The sequence below is a fragment of the Pipistrellus hanaki genome (genome assembly GCF_964339955.1).
Source record: "Pipistrellus hanaki genome assembly, chromosome: 1".
Lineage (NCBI taxonomy): Eukaryota > Metazoa > Chordata > Mammalia > Chiroptera > Vespertilionidae > Pipistrellus > Pipistrellus hanaki.
Genome location: NC_140503.1, coordinates 183,328,621 through 183,348,340, shown reverse-complemented (window position 1 = coordinate 183,348,340; position 19,720 = coordinate 183,328,621). Strand labels below are relative to the sequence as shown.

Sequence of the window (19,720 nt, the reverse complement as noted above, 5' to 3'; positions counted from 1 at the left end):
GTTTATAATGTTCCTTATTATCCATAAATCTCATTAACTCTTATAAAAGCAATGTTGGCCTTGCCATAAAATTGAAAAGTAAAGGCTCTGCTCAGTTTACCTAAGTTATCTATAATGATCGAAAACAATAATATTGTAGGTAAGCTTTTAAATCTAAGAATGAGACAGCACAATCTGTTTAAAAATGGAAACATTTTACTTTTATAATTTTAAATAAAACTTTATGATGGATTATATTTTCTTTCATCTCAACCTTCCTTACAGAATTTCTCAAGTTATAAATAACTATAGGCCCAGTGCATGAAATTTGTGCACAGGCAGGGGGGTGTCCCTCAGCCCAATCTGCACCCTTTCCAATCTGGGACATCCCTCCCACAATCCAGGACTGCTGGCTCCCAACTGCTCACCTGCCTGACTGCCTAATTGCCCCTAACAGCTTCTGCCTGCCAGCCTGATCACCCCTAACCACTCCCCTCCCAGCCTGATTGATGCCTAACTGCTCCCCTGCTGGCCTGATTGTCCCTTATTGTCCTCCCCTACTGGCCTGGTTCCTCCCAACTGCCCTCCCCTGTAGGCCTGGGTCCCCTCCAACTGTCTTCCCTTGTAGACCTGATCTCCCACAACTTCCCTCCCTTCTGGTCATCTTATAGTGGCCATCTTGTGTCCGCATGGGGGTGGCAATCTTTGACCACATGGGGGCGGCCATCTTGTGTGTTGAAGTGATGATCAGTTTTCAAATTACCTCTCTATTATATATGATGTTCATATCTCCCAGTAGTTACTTGGCTATTTGGGGACTGGATTTCTATCTGACGCATCCTTAGAGTCTATATATACACAACCAACGCCCAGAGCTTGGCACCCAGTAAATAGCAGATGATGAATGAATGACGCTTCCCAGAATATTAACCTAAGCTCTTTGAAATGTCTTTATAGCGTAGGAGGGTATATAAGTACCATATTGAGTTTACACCAATTAATATAATTATAAACAAGTACTGCAAGTCATCAAGGCAAATACCACATGCTAATGCTCTGTTAATGATGCAGAACAGCAAAACAGAACAATAAAATACATCGACACTCAGAAGCAAGGGATGGCTTGCATCAACTGTGAATGGATGCAAAGCATTTGGCTTGGAAAACCTATTACCATCCTCATTTCATCTACAAGGAAGGCAGAAGGCACATTCTCTGAAGGCACAAGCAACAGCCAACAGGCCCTCGTGGATGGGTCTTTTGCTCTCAACACAAAATTGTACAAAGACCAAAACCCTGAGAGAGTCAGCAAATTGAAATGATTCAAGCAAAAGAATACGTTCCATGCCAATTTTCTTTCAGAACCAGAGAGTAAAGTAAATTACAGATTTTTTAAAAATTTTATCTGAGAATTTGGCTTTTAAAATATTGTTTTTGACCTAACTATGATTGGGAATGTTTTGGCAATGCTACTGTTTTGTGTTTTTCTCTCGGAATGGATCAAGGGTCTCTGGGCTGTTCTTCCTGGAAAGGAAACGGTGATAATGAATCTGGAGAGAAAACGTTTGAGCCACAGGCCTTTGTTGACAGGACTATTTAACTCTGACTCTCATTAACTATATTAATATGTTACAGACACATCACCTTTGAGGGCACACGTCACCTGTGGGATATTGCAGGATTCATTTCAGAGAGAGGATCGGGCAGTCCTGCCCAGAAATCTTTGAGAAGGGAGAGATGGGATTGGAGCCAAAGGAGAATGACAGGCACCACTCCATTACCCCTTTCAGAAGCCCAGCTCTGCAAATAATTGAGTTTGCTCTCTCTGGGAGAAACCCAATACAGCCCAGGGATGGAGTCATCTAAAGAAGGAATGAGGATGAAGGAAAGGAGAGTGGGGAGAAAAAAGAACAGGAAAGAGTCCATTCCTACATTCAAATTTCCTTTCTCCCTCCCAAGAAATCTACAAATCTTTACTAGAATGCTACCAGGCTAACCAGACACACATGCAACAGTTATATAAATGCTCCACTTGTTCTTGCTTAGATGTTGAGGTTAGCCAGAAGCCCATGTCTGAATCTCAGACTGTTCCTTAAACCTGAAGAATAGAATTTAATTGGAGAGGATACCCAACTGGGCTTGATCATTGTGGTCTGACGCTGGTGTCTAGCAGAGTACATAGGGTCATCGCTACAGTAAATTTTGGAGCAGAAAATTCTTTTTCTTAATGTATTTAAATTTTTAATTTTATTTATTGATTTTAGACAGAGAGAGGAAGGGAGAGTCAGACAGGGAGAGAAAGAGAGAAGCACTGACTTGTTGTCCAACTTATGTATGCATTCCTTGGTTATTTCTTATATGTGCCCTGACTAGGGATTGAACCCACAACCTTATAAACAACTGAGCTACCCAGCCAGGGCCAGAAAATTCTTTTTTTTTTTAATTTTTTTATTGATTATAGTATCACATAATTGTCCTCTTCCCCCATTCCTATCCCAAACCCCTCCCTACATATGCCCTCACCCCCCTGTTGTCCATGGCCACTGGCTAGGCCCATATGCATGCACACAAGTCCTTTGGTGGATCTCTTCCCCTTACCCCCACCCTCCCCTACTTTCCCTCTGAGGTTTGAGAGTCTGATTGCTGCTTCGAGAAAATTCTTAATGAAACAGCTTAGGCAGGCCTCAGACTCTCCCAGGTGCCTAATAATAATAATAATAATAATAACAATAATAATACTCTTTTCCTCTAGAATATTTGTTCTTAATCATAATCCAAAGGCCCTAATGGCCCATACATGGAATTTTTGTGAAAAACCTGGATCAGAGGTAAATAAGCATCTCTATTTCCATTAACCTCTATGTGAAATTCAGCATTCTTAAATTATCAATGAAGGCAACACACAGAAAAATAAATTAGAAATTACAGCTATTTTCCTATCAACATGAAGTTGTTACAAAGATTTCAAAATATTTATGTCCATTGCTGTTATAAAATTAGTTATTGATTTACTGCTAAACATAATTACTTCTATATCATGTATTACTATTATCATGAATGTGTGTTTCTAATACTTTTTATAACAAAATTTTAATAAAATTGCCTTCCTTTGTGATTCCGTTATTTACTTTATGCACCAAAACATTATTGTGAGAGGACACCTAGAGGCTTCCCCAGATTGCCCAAGGAGTCCATGGCACAGAAAAATGTTAGACTCTGCTATTTCTGGGGATGTGACACAAACACCACCAACTCCAGTTCCATAAAGCAATATTTCGAAAGCTGGAGAATTGCAGACTTTCTCACAGGAAGAAAGTTATGCAGGTATACAGAAAATTAGATATACGCCCCTTCATGCCTAGAGGGGTAACACAGCTATGAAATTGATATGGATACATCAAATAGAAACAAAATTACAAAACTATTAAAGTGTAAATAAATGATAGTAATGAGTTGATATTAGCATTGTTCTGTTAAAGCAACAGGCTCTTCTGTGTTTGAGGAGCTTACACCACCACAGATCCCAGCTGAGAGAGCGGGTTACCATTTTTCTCTATCTGAACTGTCTTGTACAATATGCCAGCATATGTCTTGTTCTGCAACTGAGAAGAATATCTATTGCCTCTGTCTCTACTCCTTCCTGGATGGCTGACAAATGTCTATTGAAATACTATTTCAGGCCCAAGATGGAGCCGCTCTTGTCTGGGTAGCCAGGTCACCAAACTGAAACTTGGATAACTTTCCTGCCCCTGGAACTGCTCTGCTGGACTGGAAACGCAGTATTCCCAATCAGCTAATCTCCAAAGCCAAGCCTGCTCTGGGCTCCCTGCTTATTTCCTTGTTCCTTCTAATCTAAAGCAAGGGTGACTATGTGGCCCCAGCCAACCAGGTGTTTTCTCTTTCTCTCTTCCTTGTTCTTTATTCTTTATCTTGCTAAAGCTTCCTGTCTTTAGTAAGATGAAGATGGGATGGGAGGTCGGAAGCTGTTCACTTCATGAAATGTTAAAGGTTGTATCACCAAATTGTTTCTTTAGTCATTTTTTTTTAACAGTCTAAGCAGTATAGCTTAGCAGCAACATAACCATAAATAGAAACTCAAATACAGGCACCAAAAATCCGTATCAATGCTTGTTATAAGATGGTGATTCAGCCCAAACCGATTTGGCTCAGTGGATAGAGCCTCGGACTGCGGACTGAAAGGTCCCGGGTTCGATTCCGGTCAAGGGCATGTCCATTGGTAGCAGGCACATCCCCAGTAGGGGATGTGCAGGAGGCAGCTGATCAATGTTTCTCTCTCATCGACATTTCTAGCTCTCTATCCCTCTCCCTTCCTCTCTGTGGAAAGTCAATAAAATATATATTTTTTTTAAAAGATGGTAATTCAGGTAATTGAGAATAGGCTTACCTTAATTATTTTTTTTTATTATCATAGAAATTAAAGCATACATTTAAGAAATTCTTATAGAGAATTCAAGGATCCGCCAGAATACATCTGAGGTCCCTCAGACCCCAGATAGAGAAATACTGTCCAACAACATAATAGGAATGATAAGGATACAGTTCACCCACCCACATGTACACATACACATACACAGCACAGACTCCCACTCCAAACCATATAATAATCCAGAAAGTAATCTATAGAGGGGGGTACATGACCCTGGGGCAGTAGAATTGATTGTGGAAAAACATAGTGAAGACATTTAGGGTTCCATTCAGAAATATGGAGAGAAGAATTCCCTAACTTCAAATGTCTAATTAGACTCCCTTTCCCCAAATGTCCTTGGGATAGTTGCCTAATGAACAGTAATCCAGGTAAAACAACACTTGCTCTGATCCCCTTAGCTTCATATTCATGCAGAGCTTACTTTTAAGCTAGTAGAAATGCCATGTTGACAACACAGAACTAGGAAGAAAGAATAACCTTAAGGTTTTAGATTGATGTGTAAGCTTTCTGCATTAATAAATTCGGGGTATATGTTTAGAGCATTTTGGTACAGTGCTAATAAATCACTGCTATTTAGACGGCTTCACTGCCATGATCAAGTCATTTTATCTTCAGAAGAGAGATCACTGATAAAACAAACAAAAATCACATAAAAAATACTACAAGCTAGATATAAAGTGAATACCTTATTTTGGGAGAATGGCTGAAATAAAATAAATTATGGTGTAATGACAACATGGGATACTGTTCAGTCATTGCAACAATAAATTAGACGTATTTATGTGAAGTATTCTTAAACAAGATAACATTAAATAGAAAAATACATGTACTAAATAAGATCCCACTTTTTGAAAAACAATGACAAAATCACCTTTGCATGTATATTACTCTGTATACATATATGTGTATATATGTTTATATATAACTAAAGGCCCAGTGCACAAAATTCGCACACAGGTAGGGTCCCTAGGCCTGGCCAGCAATCAGAGTCGATCTGTGAGGCGACTGGTGGGGCGATCAGGGGGCCCTGCTGCCATCTGCCTTGGCTGGCCTGGAGCAGCTCACTCACCAGTCCTGTCCCCTGCCACCACCACTGGTTGGGGCCTGCAGGTTGGGGGCAACTTGTGTGTTGAGCGTCTGCCCGCTGGTGGTCAGTACATGTCATAGCAACCAGTCATTCACCATTAGGTCAATTTGCATTTTAGGCTTTTATTATTTAGGATAGAATAAGAAATTCTAAGAACAAAACAGGCAAGTTTACGGAGTCTTAGGAATAAAGAAGATCTATGGGGGATGAATGCATATGTGAGAGTTTAGAGCTGCCAGAAGGCAAACACTCACAGAGGATAAAGAAAAGTCACAGAGTATAAGGAAAAAGGAAACATACTTTCACAGAGGATAGAAAATTTGGACAGATGCTGGAAAGAGGAAAACATATTTTCACTGGAGATAGAGGAATGTTGCAAGGTAAAGGGGAGAGAAAAAAGAGGGACACCACCCTGGGTTTTGGATGTTGAAGCTGATATTCTGCACAAGGCTGACCAATTAGAAAAGCACAGGGTTGCCGAAACTGGTGTGGCTCAGTGGAGAGAGCATTGGCCTGTGGACTGAAAGGTCCCAGGTTCGATTCCGGTCAAGGGCATGTACATTGGTTGCGGGCACATCCCCAGGGGAGGTGTGCAGGAGGCAGCTGATCGATGTCTCTCTCTCATCGTTTCTAACTCTCTATCTCTCCCTTCCTCTCTGTAAAAAATCAATAAAATATACATATTTTTTTAAAAAAAGAAAAGAAAAGCACAGGGTTATAAAGTGGGAAAGGGGTCCAATTAGAAGGGCGCATGAAGAGACAAAGAACTAGAGTCTTGCCGAGACCGGTTTGGCTCAATGGATAGAGCGTCGACTTGGGGACTGAAAGGTCCCGGGTTTGATTCCGGTCAAGGGCATGTACCTTGGTTGCGGGCACATCCCCAGTAGGGGGTGTGCAAGAGGCAGCTGATCGATGACTCTCTCTCATCGATGTTTCTAACTCTCTATCTCTCTCCCTTCCTCTCTGTAAAAAATCAATAAAATATATATTTTTTTAAAAAAGAACTAGAGTCTTTATAAACCTTAGAAAAAGGGGCTTAGTTGGTTACCCCCTGGGGAACCTCTCCCTACATGGGAGTTTGTATTTGCTTCCAATAAATTTCCATACTTTTACTAACAAGTCCTTTTAGAACGAATTTTATTCTTCAAAACTCATGAGGCAAGAACCTGCAAGGGGGAGATCCGATCCCAAACTCCACGTTTCACAAACATGGAGAAAACTATAAAATCATATATGGGTTAACTATGGGTTAACTATGCACATAGATAGGGTAATAGGAGGCAAAGGAAGGAAAAAGAGTAATATACAAAAAATGGGTAAAAAGATTTCCATTTAAAATTAATATATAATATAATCATATTTATGCATTATAAAAAGAAGAAAAATCAGCTCCCAATGTTGTAGAAAATTTAAAAAGTTGGAGGGTAAAATCCTCCATAAAATAGTAAAAATACTGTTGGGGTGGGGGGATATTAAAATCAAATCTTCTAGCACTTTGGGACTTAACCAAAGGCTTGCATTTTTCATTATTCAAGAAAAATGCCTGGGTCCCAGTAAGAACTCTGAGCTTTGTAGCATTTTAAATTGCCCTGTTGCCTTTCCCTTCTCCTCAGTTCTGTGATGGCCTTGCAACCAGGGTGACTATGAAAACTGGCAACCTAGGAGAGGGTAGAATGGATTTAACCTCCCAAAAAGTCATCCCCAGGGAACTGTCACCACTCAGCCTGTCTGGAAGCCCCCTGGAAAGGGTTCATTGGGGCTGGTCTTTCTGTGACCTGACCTGGAGCCCTCTCTGTGCAAACAGCTCTATCCCGAGGGCGTCCTCAAACACAATCTGGGCCAGTTGTTTGACATCACAACCACCCACCGCAAGAATCCGGGTGGGAAATGAGAGACGGACAAAAGGCTGGAAAGAAAAAACAGGAATGAGGTGTCCACAGGGGCCTCTGAAAAGCTCTGACACATGCCTTGGGATCTCCGGAGGCCAGGAGCCTGTGCAAGGCTGTGCAGGTAACCAAGAGGGATAGGAGAGGCCAGTCACAAAAGCCACATCTTGATGATAGGATGCCCTTTATATGAAATGTTCAGAATGGCAAATCCACAGAGACAAAAAGTAGATTCCTTTTGGACCCAAGCAGGGGAAAGGGAAAGGAAGGGGTAAAGAATATTGGCATTTCTTTCTGCAGGGATAAATACGTCCTAAAATATCTGTATCTAGAGCAGTCATGGTTGTACAGCTCTGCGAATATATTTTTTAAAAATACTTAATTGTATATATTAAAAGGGTGAACTTTATGATATGCTGACTATATTTCAAAAAGCATTTCTGAAGTAAGTGAGAGGTATACTGTGTTTTCATCCGATATAAGAGATTTAGAAGCTGTGTACGAAAACAGAACACCTTAACCTTTCAGTGCCTTAACCCACTCTTGTCACTTTAGTTCCTGATCAGTTTCTAGTTGCTCTACTGTGTGCCATATGAGTTTTAACCCAAAAGCTCTAGGTTGGCCAGAGAGTTTTTCTCTTTTTCCTTAAAATTCAATTTATGTTCAAATATTTATAAAATACATAAGGAATCAAAGTGAAAATAAAAACCCAAATACAGAATGCAACCTAGAGAAAGCCCTTGCTGAAATAGAGCATGAATGCTAACTTTGGGCCTTTTTCCCCCTTTCCATATGACAACTGGTTTTCCGAATGTAACTAATGAAAGTCCAGAAGTAACAGATGTTAGGTAAGCCTATTTCACATTCACAAAGCCCTGATTTGCTACATAGTGTAAATTGGGGATAGAGGGGAGGGATAGGGAAGTTGTGGTTAAAACTTTACAAACTGCAATATTCTATGCTTTGGCATGATATTAAGGATCCCTGCCTCCCCTCCCCTACCCCATCATCCTCTCCTCCCAAGGAAATGTCTTAAGGAAAGGCTATTTCCTGATACCTTGTGCCAGGAGTTCTCCCTCTGGTTTTCCACCCAAGATATTTGTGAAGGACAGAATGTCTGGCTACCGTGTTTTCGGACTGAAATGGACTTAAATAGCTTTTACATATGCCTGGAATTTAAAAATGACATTTTCATTCGAGAATGATTGAAAACAGAAATGAGGCAAATTCTCTGCTAGGTGTTCATTCAGATACAAGGCATTCAATGATGCTTTAAACAGAATTGGTTAAATAAATACCAAGTGCAGAAGTGTGATTAGACATTACTAACAAAAAGCGATAAATCAGATACTACAGTGTTAAAATGACAGCAGTTGATTCACTCAACAATTATTTTTTTGTGGATTATGGGATAGGCAGCAATAAACAAAACAGACTCTTCTACTCTCTTGGAACTTAAAATTTGCTCAGTGTCCAGATGGCGTGGCTCAGTGGGTAAGCATACACCCAAGAACCAGGAAGTCACTGTTTGATTACCTGTCCCAGCACATGCCTGGGTTGTGCATGCAGGAAGCAGCCAATCAATGATTTTCTCTCATCATTGATGTTTCTATCTCTCTCTACCTCTCCTTTCCTCTCTGATACCAATAAAAATACATACTCTTTTAAAAAAAAAAATGTACTCAGTCATGCTCCTGCCACTGCAAAAAAAAAAAAAAGCAATGATAGTGACTGAGGAAGCATGAAATAGTTGAAAGAGCACTGGTCTAGGAGTCCCAAGATCTGAATCCTAATTCCATGTCTACCAATTGATTATTACACAAGTGATATCAGACACGTAACTTAATGTCCCTAATCCTGAGACCGGTTTGGCTCAATGGATAGAGCGTCGGCTTGGGGACTGAAGGGTCCCGGGTTCGATTCCAGTCAAGGGCATGTGCCTTGGTTGCGGGCATATCCCCAGTAGGGGTTGTGCAAGAGGCAGCTGATCGATGACTCTCTCTCATCGATGTTTCTAACTCTCTATCTGTCTCCCTTCCTCTCTGTACAAAATCAATAAAATATATTAAAAAAAGAAAAAGAAAATTAATGTCCCTAATCCTTAATTTTATATTTTGAAAACTGGTACAAAATATAATTGCCTGTCCTGTGTACCTCACCAGTTAGTTATAAGAACCACGGAGAAAATACGCACACATGTCCCAAAAACTCTAGAATAGCAGGGTAGCAATGCTGCTGGAATGCATGAAAAACTATCAAATCCCTCACAATGAACAATTTTAGTTAATACAGACGGTCTATTGAGGGTCATGTAGTCAAACAGTAAAGCTCAGTTCGAACAATCAACACACGAACAACACAGAATGACACATATTCAAAAGTTTCAGCCTTTCTCCATTTAATCATGCTCATGTTACCTGGATTTCCTTTACATGTCAACTTACATTCATGCTCTCAAGCAAAGCTCCAGCCACAGGAAGAAAAGAACGAGTCAAACAGACGCCCATCAAACTTCCAAACTGAGCAACAAGTACCATCTGTTTCTTTACTCTTCGGGGTACGTGTCTGTCACCCCAGCTGGAATCTCAACAAATAATGGAGCTTTCGAAATCGAGACAAATCCACTCAGTATAAGAAAACAACAATGGCTGTAACTGCAACCACATTAACTGGACTGAGTTTTTGCTTAAATGACTTTTGCACTTCTGATGGAAAAAATACTGTCCTTAAGAATAATGAAGTGCTGAAGGCATGACTGAAATATTTAACAAAAACAAAAAAAACACACAAAAACCTCAAAATTAAACTCAGGAGGAACATATATTTTACTTGGCATAACTGGGATTTGCCGTATCACTGGCAGGTAGTGAACACAAACCTATCTGAATCACTGGTGAACACTAAGTCTAAGGAACAGCTAATGCCTACCAGTGCCACCAGCGCCGGGTGAAACAGTGGAGGCCAAACAGTCTGTCTCTCTGGAGAAACAGAATTATCCTGCTTTTTTTCAGACACTGGCAAACATGGGCTGTGATCGCCAAGGACAGCTCTGTCTTTCCCTTCTTGGCTCAGAATGAAAATCCATCCTCTGTCCTGGCCCTCAGAGGGGATTTCCCTCGGTGGGTTTTCACGAAAGGGGGAGGAACAAACAAGAAGATGGTGGTGGCTGGGAGGGCCTGCTACAGTTTTCAATCACCTAACTTGGTTTTAGGAGGAAGAAAATAAGAATCAAAACAACTGTAGAGCAAGTCCTGACAGAAACAGTGCTGATGGTTTCATCGGCGCTGACTGGGGCAGAGTCGAAGCTCTAGGCCAGTGGTCGGCAAACTCATGAGTCAGCAGAGCCAAATATCAACAGTACAAGGACCGAAATTTCTTTTGAGAAATTTGAGATTTTTTAAAACTTAAACTTCTTCTTATGCCACTTCTTCAAAATAGACTCACCCAGGCCATGGTATTTTGTGGAAGAGCCACACTCAAGGGGCCAAAGAGCCGCATGTGGCCCGCGAGCCGCCATTTGCTGACCACGGCTCTAGGGCACTTGCCCCACAAATCTACTCCCTTCCATGTGGAAGCTTAGTAACTTGACCAAAAAAAACAAAACAAAAAACCTGAGGGGTGTTGAGAGTCACCTTCCAGAGAACATTGTCTGCCACCATCTCCCTGACCCGATCTCCACACTTTCCATCCTCTCTCTCCCCCAGCTCTTTTCTGGAATAACTGACAAACCTCTCCAGCTGCCCTCAAGCGGAAGGTTCACCCATGCCATGTTCCTCATGGTGTGATGACCTGTCAGTCACCAGCACGCACAGTACATCGCACAGTCAATCAAAGAGGGAGGAGAGTGACGAGAGGAAATAAGAACCCATGGACATGTCAGAGGCAAATGAGAGGGTGGTAGCTCTAGTTCAACCCTGTGGCATTCTGATATGGAACTGGGGTCTCCTCTAACAAGCCCCCGATAACAAGACAAGTCACACCAGTTAAGCATCTCAAAATAAGTAACTTAAAACTTCGAAGCACAGCCGAAACCGGTTTGGCTCAGTGGATAGAGCTTCGGCCTGCTGACTGAAAGATCCCGGGTTTGATTCCGGTCAAGGGCATGTACTTGGTTGCGGGCACATCCCCAGTAGGGGGTGTGCAAGAGGCAGCTGATCGATGATTCTCTCTCATCGATGTTTCTGACTCTCTATCCCTCTCTCTTCCTCTCTATAAAAAATCAATAAAATATATTTTTTTAAAAAAACTTTGAAGCACAAACTTTCAGAGGCGAACCCCCCGCCCCAAATCAGTACCCTTATATCGGGGCAAACACATTTTCCTGCCTCAGAAATGTTGAATCACACGGTGAGCTTCATTATGTCCTACCAGGATGGCTGAGCTGAAGAGCACTCTCTGCTAGGCTTGCGGGAGAAATGAGTGGAGCTCTGCCTGCGTGATCAGTAAGTGACTGTGATTTGTGAGCATCTGTGGCCACACTTGAAAATCCACCTGTGGGTCCCACAGACAGGAAAGGGCACATGCATGCAGCTCCTCAGGCTTACTCGTGTTCCTGTGACCTTGGTCCCCTGGGAGAGGAGCACGGGTGGTCCAGGTGGGAGCGCGGTGGTTGGGATGTGCAGCAGATGTCACCGTGCTCTCAGGGTGACTTGTGTTTGTAAGAAGAACATCAGGCACTTGAACTTCACTGTCAGTGGCTATCGGTTCACTCTCGTTTGATTTCAAGTAGGCTTTTTGTAATGTTCCTGAAAGACAAAAATATGCATTTTTAAAACATTACTAGAAAGATTCATTTTTAAACGCATCTGAAGAAAATTCTAGAGCTACTTTCCCAAGTCACATTCTACCCCAGCAAACACAAAGAGAAAGCTAATCAGTAGAGTTTCTCTTCTGCAAAACATATAACCCTGTGAAGAAACTATTTCTTCCTTACCCAGGTTTTCAGTGCCTAAGGAATTTAGGGCTATTCCCCCTGAGATTTGCCACAAATAAATAAAATGTGGTAATACCCACCGGCATGGCTCAGTGGTTGAACATTGACCCATGAACCAGGAGGTCACAGTTCGACACCTGATCAGGGCACATGCCCCGGGGTTGCATGCAGGAAGTAGCTAGCCAATAATTCTCTCTCATCATTGATGTTTCTTTCTCCCTCTCTCTGTCTCTCTCTCTCTCTCTCTTCCTCTCTGAAATCAATGAAAATATATATTTTTAAATATATTTTATTGATTTTGTACAGAGAGGAAGAGAGAGGGATAGAGAGTTAGAAACATCGATGAGAGAGAATCATCGATCAGCTGCCTCTTGCACACCCCCTACTGAGGATGTGCACGCAACCAAGGTACATGCCCTTGACCAGAATTGAACCTGGGACCTTTTAGTCCGCAGACCAATGCTCTATCCACTGAGCCAAACCGGTTTCAGCAATAAAAATATATTTTAAAACAACAACAACAAAACTTGGTGAATCTTACAGTATTTCCTTCCTGCCTTCTCTTTCTCAATTTGTCCCATTATTTTATGCTACTCAGCACCCAGGACACGTGTTCTCCATATCTCCATCTCCACCAGAGGACACAGCAGTGCCTCCTTAGCCTTCCCCTTAGGACCTAAGGCTTAGGTTTCTTCCCATTTTACACTAAATGTCAGTGAACTATGCATAACAGAAAGATAAAAATAATAGGTCTCATATATTTACCAATAGAAAAAAATATATCAAACAAGTGAAATTCTAACCCCCACAAAAAAAGAAGAAACTAAATTATCTTCATTTTAATAATTACAAGAAATAATAAATAGTCACTAAACTAACATTATCAACTGGACATTTTCTCAACCTATTCATTCACTAACAAAATAAGGTGTCAAACATGACTACTGGGGACCACCTAGCTTTGACTTCAGGCAGAAACTTTTGAAAAATTTGAAAGAGATCATGTATTTTTTTAACTTCATTAAAATAGATAACAGACTGTTTCCAGAATATAGCACTGTAGTTGAGAATGCTACTAAAATAAATGAATGTGATATTGATCCACTAGAAAAATGCCCAGGGGAATTTTTTTTTCTAAAAACATTTACAGTGAATGCTCTAATTGGTTCTCACGTTTCCAAACAGTTCATGGGCCGTTAAAAATAAAAGAAATATAAATAAAATGTTTAATATCAGCCTATGGAAAAAATTTCTGTACATGTGCTTGACACTTGGTAAATATTAAGTACAAATCAAAATAGAAAAGCAGCTGTTTTCTGGCTAACGGAGGTCAACAGATTCATCTGCCAAAGGATTCTAAATAAAACATCGAGTGTAAAAGCTAAATCGTAACCATGCCATACAGGTAACACATTCTCCAAAGTGTCCGTGGGATTATGAGTGAATATCAAATGCAGTAGGTGAAATGAAACACTTCCTTTAACTGTTTTTAAAATAATTTAGAATTTATTCTGGATCAAAATAAGTGTGTGATAGACTTGATTACTACATAACATGCATTTCATTCATACAGAAAATTTTACTAATCAATTAGATATAATATTATTTTCATCCACTTGTTAGTTGTTCTCTTCTCTGCGTGTTTTGGTATAAAGAGATTTTTCACATAACACGTTTCCACCAATGTGGCTATAATGAATACATGATGTCCGTGAAGTCGATTTACTTATCATGCTAACCCTCTGGATCAGCACCCAGCTCTGTCAACACACTTTTAGCAAATGCCAGTTCCTCATAGTTATGTCCCTGAGTAATTCACTTACTAATAAAAGGAGATCGTTACTGTATAAAACATCTGCAGTTGTTAACATTTTGTTTGTAATGACTAGCCTTGTTGATAATCTTTCTCTTATCTTTTTTTACCTACATTGGTGACTGGTAATAATATCTGGTTACTCTCAGATGTCCTTTGAAACACTAACTTACTTAGGAAACAATGACTTAGATAACTTGCTTTAAAAAAAAAAAAAAAAAAAAGCAGCTTTCTTACTCTTAAATTCTACATATAAAGTGGCTTAGTAGAATAGAATGATAATACATGATAGTTGCTATAGCTAATGTTGAGAGAGAGAGAGAGAGAGAGAGAGAGAGAGAGAGAGAGAGAGAGAGAGAAGAAGAAGAAGAAGAAGAAGAAGAAGAAGAAGAAGGAGAAGGAGAAGGAGAAGGAGAAGGAGAAGGAGAAGGAGAAGGAGAAGGAGAAGGAGAAGGAGGAGAAGGAGAAGGAGAAGGAGAAGGAGAAGGAGAAGGAGAAGGAGAAGGAGAAGGAGGGGGAGGGGGAGGGGGAGGGGAGGGGGAGGGGGAGGGGGAGGGGGAGGGGGAGGGGGAGGGGGAGGCAGTGGCTAAGGGACTTGTATGAAAAAGCCTGAACTCACTAGATAATTTTGTTTCAAGCATCTCTAGAAACTTACCAACTCCCAACTTAGTTGCCTATGATGCATTTTATTAAAAAGCACAAAAATTAGAACTCAAAAAGACTAAATACCCTCCAGTTAGTACAACATGGTGAACATAAAAATGCTGAGTTATTAGCTCAAAGTAGAGTGTTCATTCTTCCAGTGCTGCCCATCCTTTTCCCCATTCCTACTTTTATAAAGCAGTGGTTAGAATTACAGGCTCTCCAGCCTGACCAGCTGGATTTAAGTCCCGTCTCTAGCACTTACTATCCTGAAACTTTGCACACACTCTCAACTGCCATTAAATAAGGAAAATAAAAGTACCTCCCTTTATAGGGCTGGTTGCTAGAATCAAACTAGCCAATACATACATAACTCCCTGACAGTTCACGGCACAGAGTAAGTTCTCAATAACTGTTGGTCATTACTACACAATGAAATTAAAATTGTCTTCCTTGGGGCTACCAATAAATACCATTCCCTTCTACCTTCAAAAGCAAAATGGCCGAGGAAATTTTCAAAAGTGAATCACTTACCCCACTTTCAGAGTGAAATAATGGCGACTATTAATAGAAAACCACGTTGTATGGCTCAAAAGTGTTTCAGCTCTGTTTAACAATGTTTAAGAAACTGTCCATAATTCCAGTAATCATCGCCAAGCTTTACTGATCACCTACAGTGAGTGGATTGAGCACTGTAAGTGGCAAAATAATGCTGCCCCAGAGGTGTCCACAGCCTCGGCCTCAGAACCTGTGACTATGTGACCTTATACACCTTACATGGCAAAAGGGATGCTGCAGCTGTCAACGAGGGAATGTGAGGTGGAAACCCTATCCTGGATTATTCAGGTGAGCCCGAGGTTCTTACAAGCAGAAAAGGGAGGGGAGGTAGTGTGTGCCAGAGCCACACAGTGTGAGAAAGATTCAATGGGCCGTTGCTCATTTTGAAGAAAAGAAAGGAGCCACAAGCCAAGGAATGCAGGAAGCCTCTCAGAGCTGGGGGAAATAGGGAACAGAGCGTCTCCTAGAGCCCCCAGAAGGAATTCAGTACAACCAACATGCTAATTTTAGTCTGGTGAGACCTAGTTTCAGACCTAGTTCTGACCTCCATAATTCTAGGGTAATTTGTGTTGTTTTAAGCTATCAAGGTTGTGATCATTTGTTATAGCGGCCACAGGAAACAAATACAAGCACTTTGCTTAGTATCCTCACTTCAGCCATCTCCCAGGTTAGCCTCCCAAGAATCCTATGAAATATATATATATTTAACACTAATATGCAAATAGACCAAACGGCAGAACAACCGAACAACCAGGGGGAATGCACGGAACATGGCTGACATCCGCAGCAGGTGGCAGAGTGCGGAACATGGCAGGTGTCGGCCACAGTGGGATGGTGGAGCAGGTGAGCGGGGCGCCAAACCAAGGAGGAGCATCAGTCGCTGTCATCAGGGTGAGCCAACATGGTTACTGAAAATTTTTTGCTCCCGCATGCCATGTTCCTACCCAGCACTCGCACCTGCTGCTGGCCCCGATCACCCATGAAGGCTTCTCCACCCTCTTGTGCTCCTAAGGGGCTATCAGGGCTGCTGCTCACACCCACTGCTGGCACCAGTCCCAATTGCTCTACACTATCAGCCAGGGTCAGTGGTGGCGGGAGTGGGCCTGCAGGCAGACAGGGGACCAGGGGCAGTGGTAGGAGGGGCCAGACAGGGACATAGAGGATGGTCTAAGACCCACCCATGTACCCACTGCAGCCTCATGGCCCACAGTTCCTTTCAAAGTACACAAATTTGTGCACTGGGCCCCTACTAGATTCTATAATTAACTCTTCTTCATAGAGATTCAGAGAGAAGGAAAATGAAGCTTATAAGAGTTGTGTAACTTACCCACAATTGAGTTAGGACACAACACATAATCATACACCTACAGACACTTCTCACTTTGGACAAGGTACGTACCTTTAAAAAAAAATCAACCACCATATGCACGTAAACAAATTTATCTTCCTATTTTGTGAGTTTGAAATGAATTCCTGTCTTTACATCTCTAGCCATGTGGTAACACATTTACTTTGCATTTTCTCTGTGCCAGAAACTTTGTATTTACTCTCTGCTGAGAACACAGAATCTAGAGAGAGGTACTTATCGTCAAGATGTTTATAGATTAGTTGAGGGAGACAGCCATGTCATCTAAAAATACAAGCCATGCTGCAGAGGCTTTGAGAATGATATGCATAGGGCAATCTGGTGACAAAAAATAGACAAGTAGCTGTCACTCCATTCTGGAAAGTCGGGAAAGGTTTCTTAGGGGAGAATGATGCTCGATGTGAATCTTAAAAGGTGATGAGAGATTTTCTAAGTTTGAGCAAAGCATTTGCTGGGAAGAGGGAGGTGAGGTATGGTCATAGGGAAATGAGAACTTTCTAGATAGAGCAAAGTAGAAAAGATACACAAAAGCCTAGCAGCAAGAAATTAAGCATGGCTAGCACACAGGGGACTGGCAAGAGCAAGGGAGAGGGAGTGGAAGCCAGACTGTAAAAGGGCAGTTCCTGTGAAAGGTTTGGAATTGATCTTGTTGGGATGGAGAACTTTCGAAGGGCCTTTAATAGAGTGGAATGTTAGAACGAACACTCTAGCAGCAAGCTGATGCTTGAAAGGAATAAGTCTAAAGGATAGTTAGACGGCTACAGATAGTCCAGGTGAGGGAAGAGTGAGGCCTGACTCAAGACAAAAGCAATGAGAATAAACGATTGGGAGAAAGCTTCCCAAGGCAAAACTGTGAGAAAATAAGGGAAAGAGTCAGAGGTCTTTTCAAGCTTCAGGTTGAATGTAGGTACCCCCAAATATGACAGAGGTGGTGGTCATTAGTGCTGTTTATCAAATATTTTCCATTCTCTCCCATTGTACTAGGACACATGCTTGGGTTACATTTTCTGGCCTCATTTTCTTGTCTCTTACATCTTTGATGTTGGTCAAAGGATACAAACTTTCAGTTATGAGTTCTTGGGATCTAATGTACACCATGCTGATTGTAGATGATGATGATGATGATGATGATGATGATGATGATGATGATATACTTTAAATAAAAGAATGAGCCTCTAGTGCTCTTTATCTTTCTCTCTGGCACAATAACCACAAAGGTTCAAGATGATGCTCATCAATTTACTCCCTCACCTCAATGAGAAAAGCACGTCCCTCACCCCCACTCCACTGCCATCTTTCAAAGGACATGTAGTAGGAACCTAAAATTAACTTTCATTGTTTTTAAGCCAGTAGGATGTTTGTTACACAGTATAGCATAGCCTACCCTGACTGTCACATTAGATAATAGAGAATAAAAAATAGAATTTGTAAGATCTTATTTTTATTATTGTCCCTTCTACAGATACATCCTATCTAATAAAGATGGAATATGCAAATTGACCGTAATTCCGCAACAAATATGGTAGTGCCCACAGCCAATAAGGAGGGGATATACAAATTGATACCACAAGGCGAGAGGTGGAAGGCAGCTCTGGCTGGAGCAAAGGCAGTGCTGGCAGCCAGGGGAAGGAAGGCCTATTCTTGCATGAATCTTTGTGCACCGGGCCTCTAGTTGAGTATAAAATGCCTGTGAAACAATCCATGAGAAAAGTCTAAATTGAGAGCAATCCACACATTTCCTCCTGAATGCCTTGCCAGACTCCCCTACAAATATGTGTCTTTGTGTTCCCAGAAACACACTGCTTAGATCACATATACACTCAAGTGTCTGTTTTTGTGTCTGTCTCCTTGAAGGTGGGTTTTTATGCATGTCTGCATCTCAAGCACCCAACAGAATGCTTGGCACCAGGGTAGGTCTCAATAATATTTGTTGAGTATAAATGATGAAGAAAGTCAGGGGAGTGGATGACATTGTCAAGAGAGGCATGGCTGGAAAGTGAGAAGACCCCTTAGGACAGATACCTTAACATTTAATGGATAAGTAGAGAAAGATGAGCTTAAGGAGCTTAAGAAAGAACAGAGAAAGATGAGCTTAAGGAGGTGGAGAAAGAACAAAGAACAGAGGTAAAAGGAAAATCATAAGTGATCATTTGAGGGCCAAGCAGAAGAGCATTTCAAGAAAAAGGAGTAGTAAAGACTGAGCAAGATCATATCTGCATGTCACACCTGAATGGAGAAAGTATTCCTAGCTCCAACTAACAGTGAGCATGCTCAGTCTGACTCGATGTAAACAAACACAGAAAGAAAGCATAAGGACCTTCGTTTTAAAGTCCTGTTCACATTGGTTTCAAATGCAGCAGGATAAGAAGACATTGGTGGCTTTGGTAAGGACCAAAGCCAGTATGAAAAGAAGAGAAAGAGGGGAAGGTCAGATTGCAGTAGGCTAAGACTGGAGGAACAGGCAGAAATCACCTGTGTGGGTCTTGTTAGAGTGCCAATTCAGCAGGGGTGGGTGGGGCCCAAGAAGTGATTATGCATTTCACAGACTCCCAAGTGGTACTGGTGCTGCTAGTCCATGGACCACATTTTGAGTACAAATTCTTTGGCTACTATTTCAAAATGCTTTAGACTTTAAGTATAACCTCAGGTCTTAGTAGTTAATATATATATTCACAAGTTTGAGAAGTCTTTGTTGATGAATCTGTACCAGAAGGGCCAAGATTATAAAAGGAGTTTGTAGATTTTCAATAAGGAATGTGGAGTCCGGTCATAAAGGATCATAGAGCATCTTAAATTTTGTGTGTAGAGAAATGAAGATCTGGGAGGTTTTCCATTTTAAGGTGCTATTCAAAATACATTGTAAGCTAGGAAATTAAGATCTTTATAATTCCAAGTCCTTGTAAAAAGCCACAAGCTGCTCAGAAATTTTCTAAGAGCAAAACTATATTTTAGTTCAATGATCTCCATCCCATCTGGCATTTTCAAAGAGGAAAGTCGCTTTTGTAGAGG

General features: G+C 41.2%; 1 protein-coding gene across 2 annotated transcripts in view; it reads right to left on the bottom strand.

The window, feature by feature from the left end:
• The window catches only part of CORIN (corin, serine peptidase), a 188,154-nt gene that overhangs the window by 139,049 nt on the left and 29,385 nt on the right, over window positions 1-19,720 (bottom strand). For both annotated transcript variants that reach the window (XM_084899835.1, XM_084899836.1), the window contains one exon: window positions 11,944-12,144. In XM_084899835.1, coding sequence (XP_084755961.1) covers window positions 11,944-12,144 — 201 coding nt within the window. The remainder of the gene's footprint in view (window positions 1-11,943; window positions 12,145-19,720) is intronic.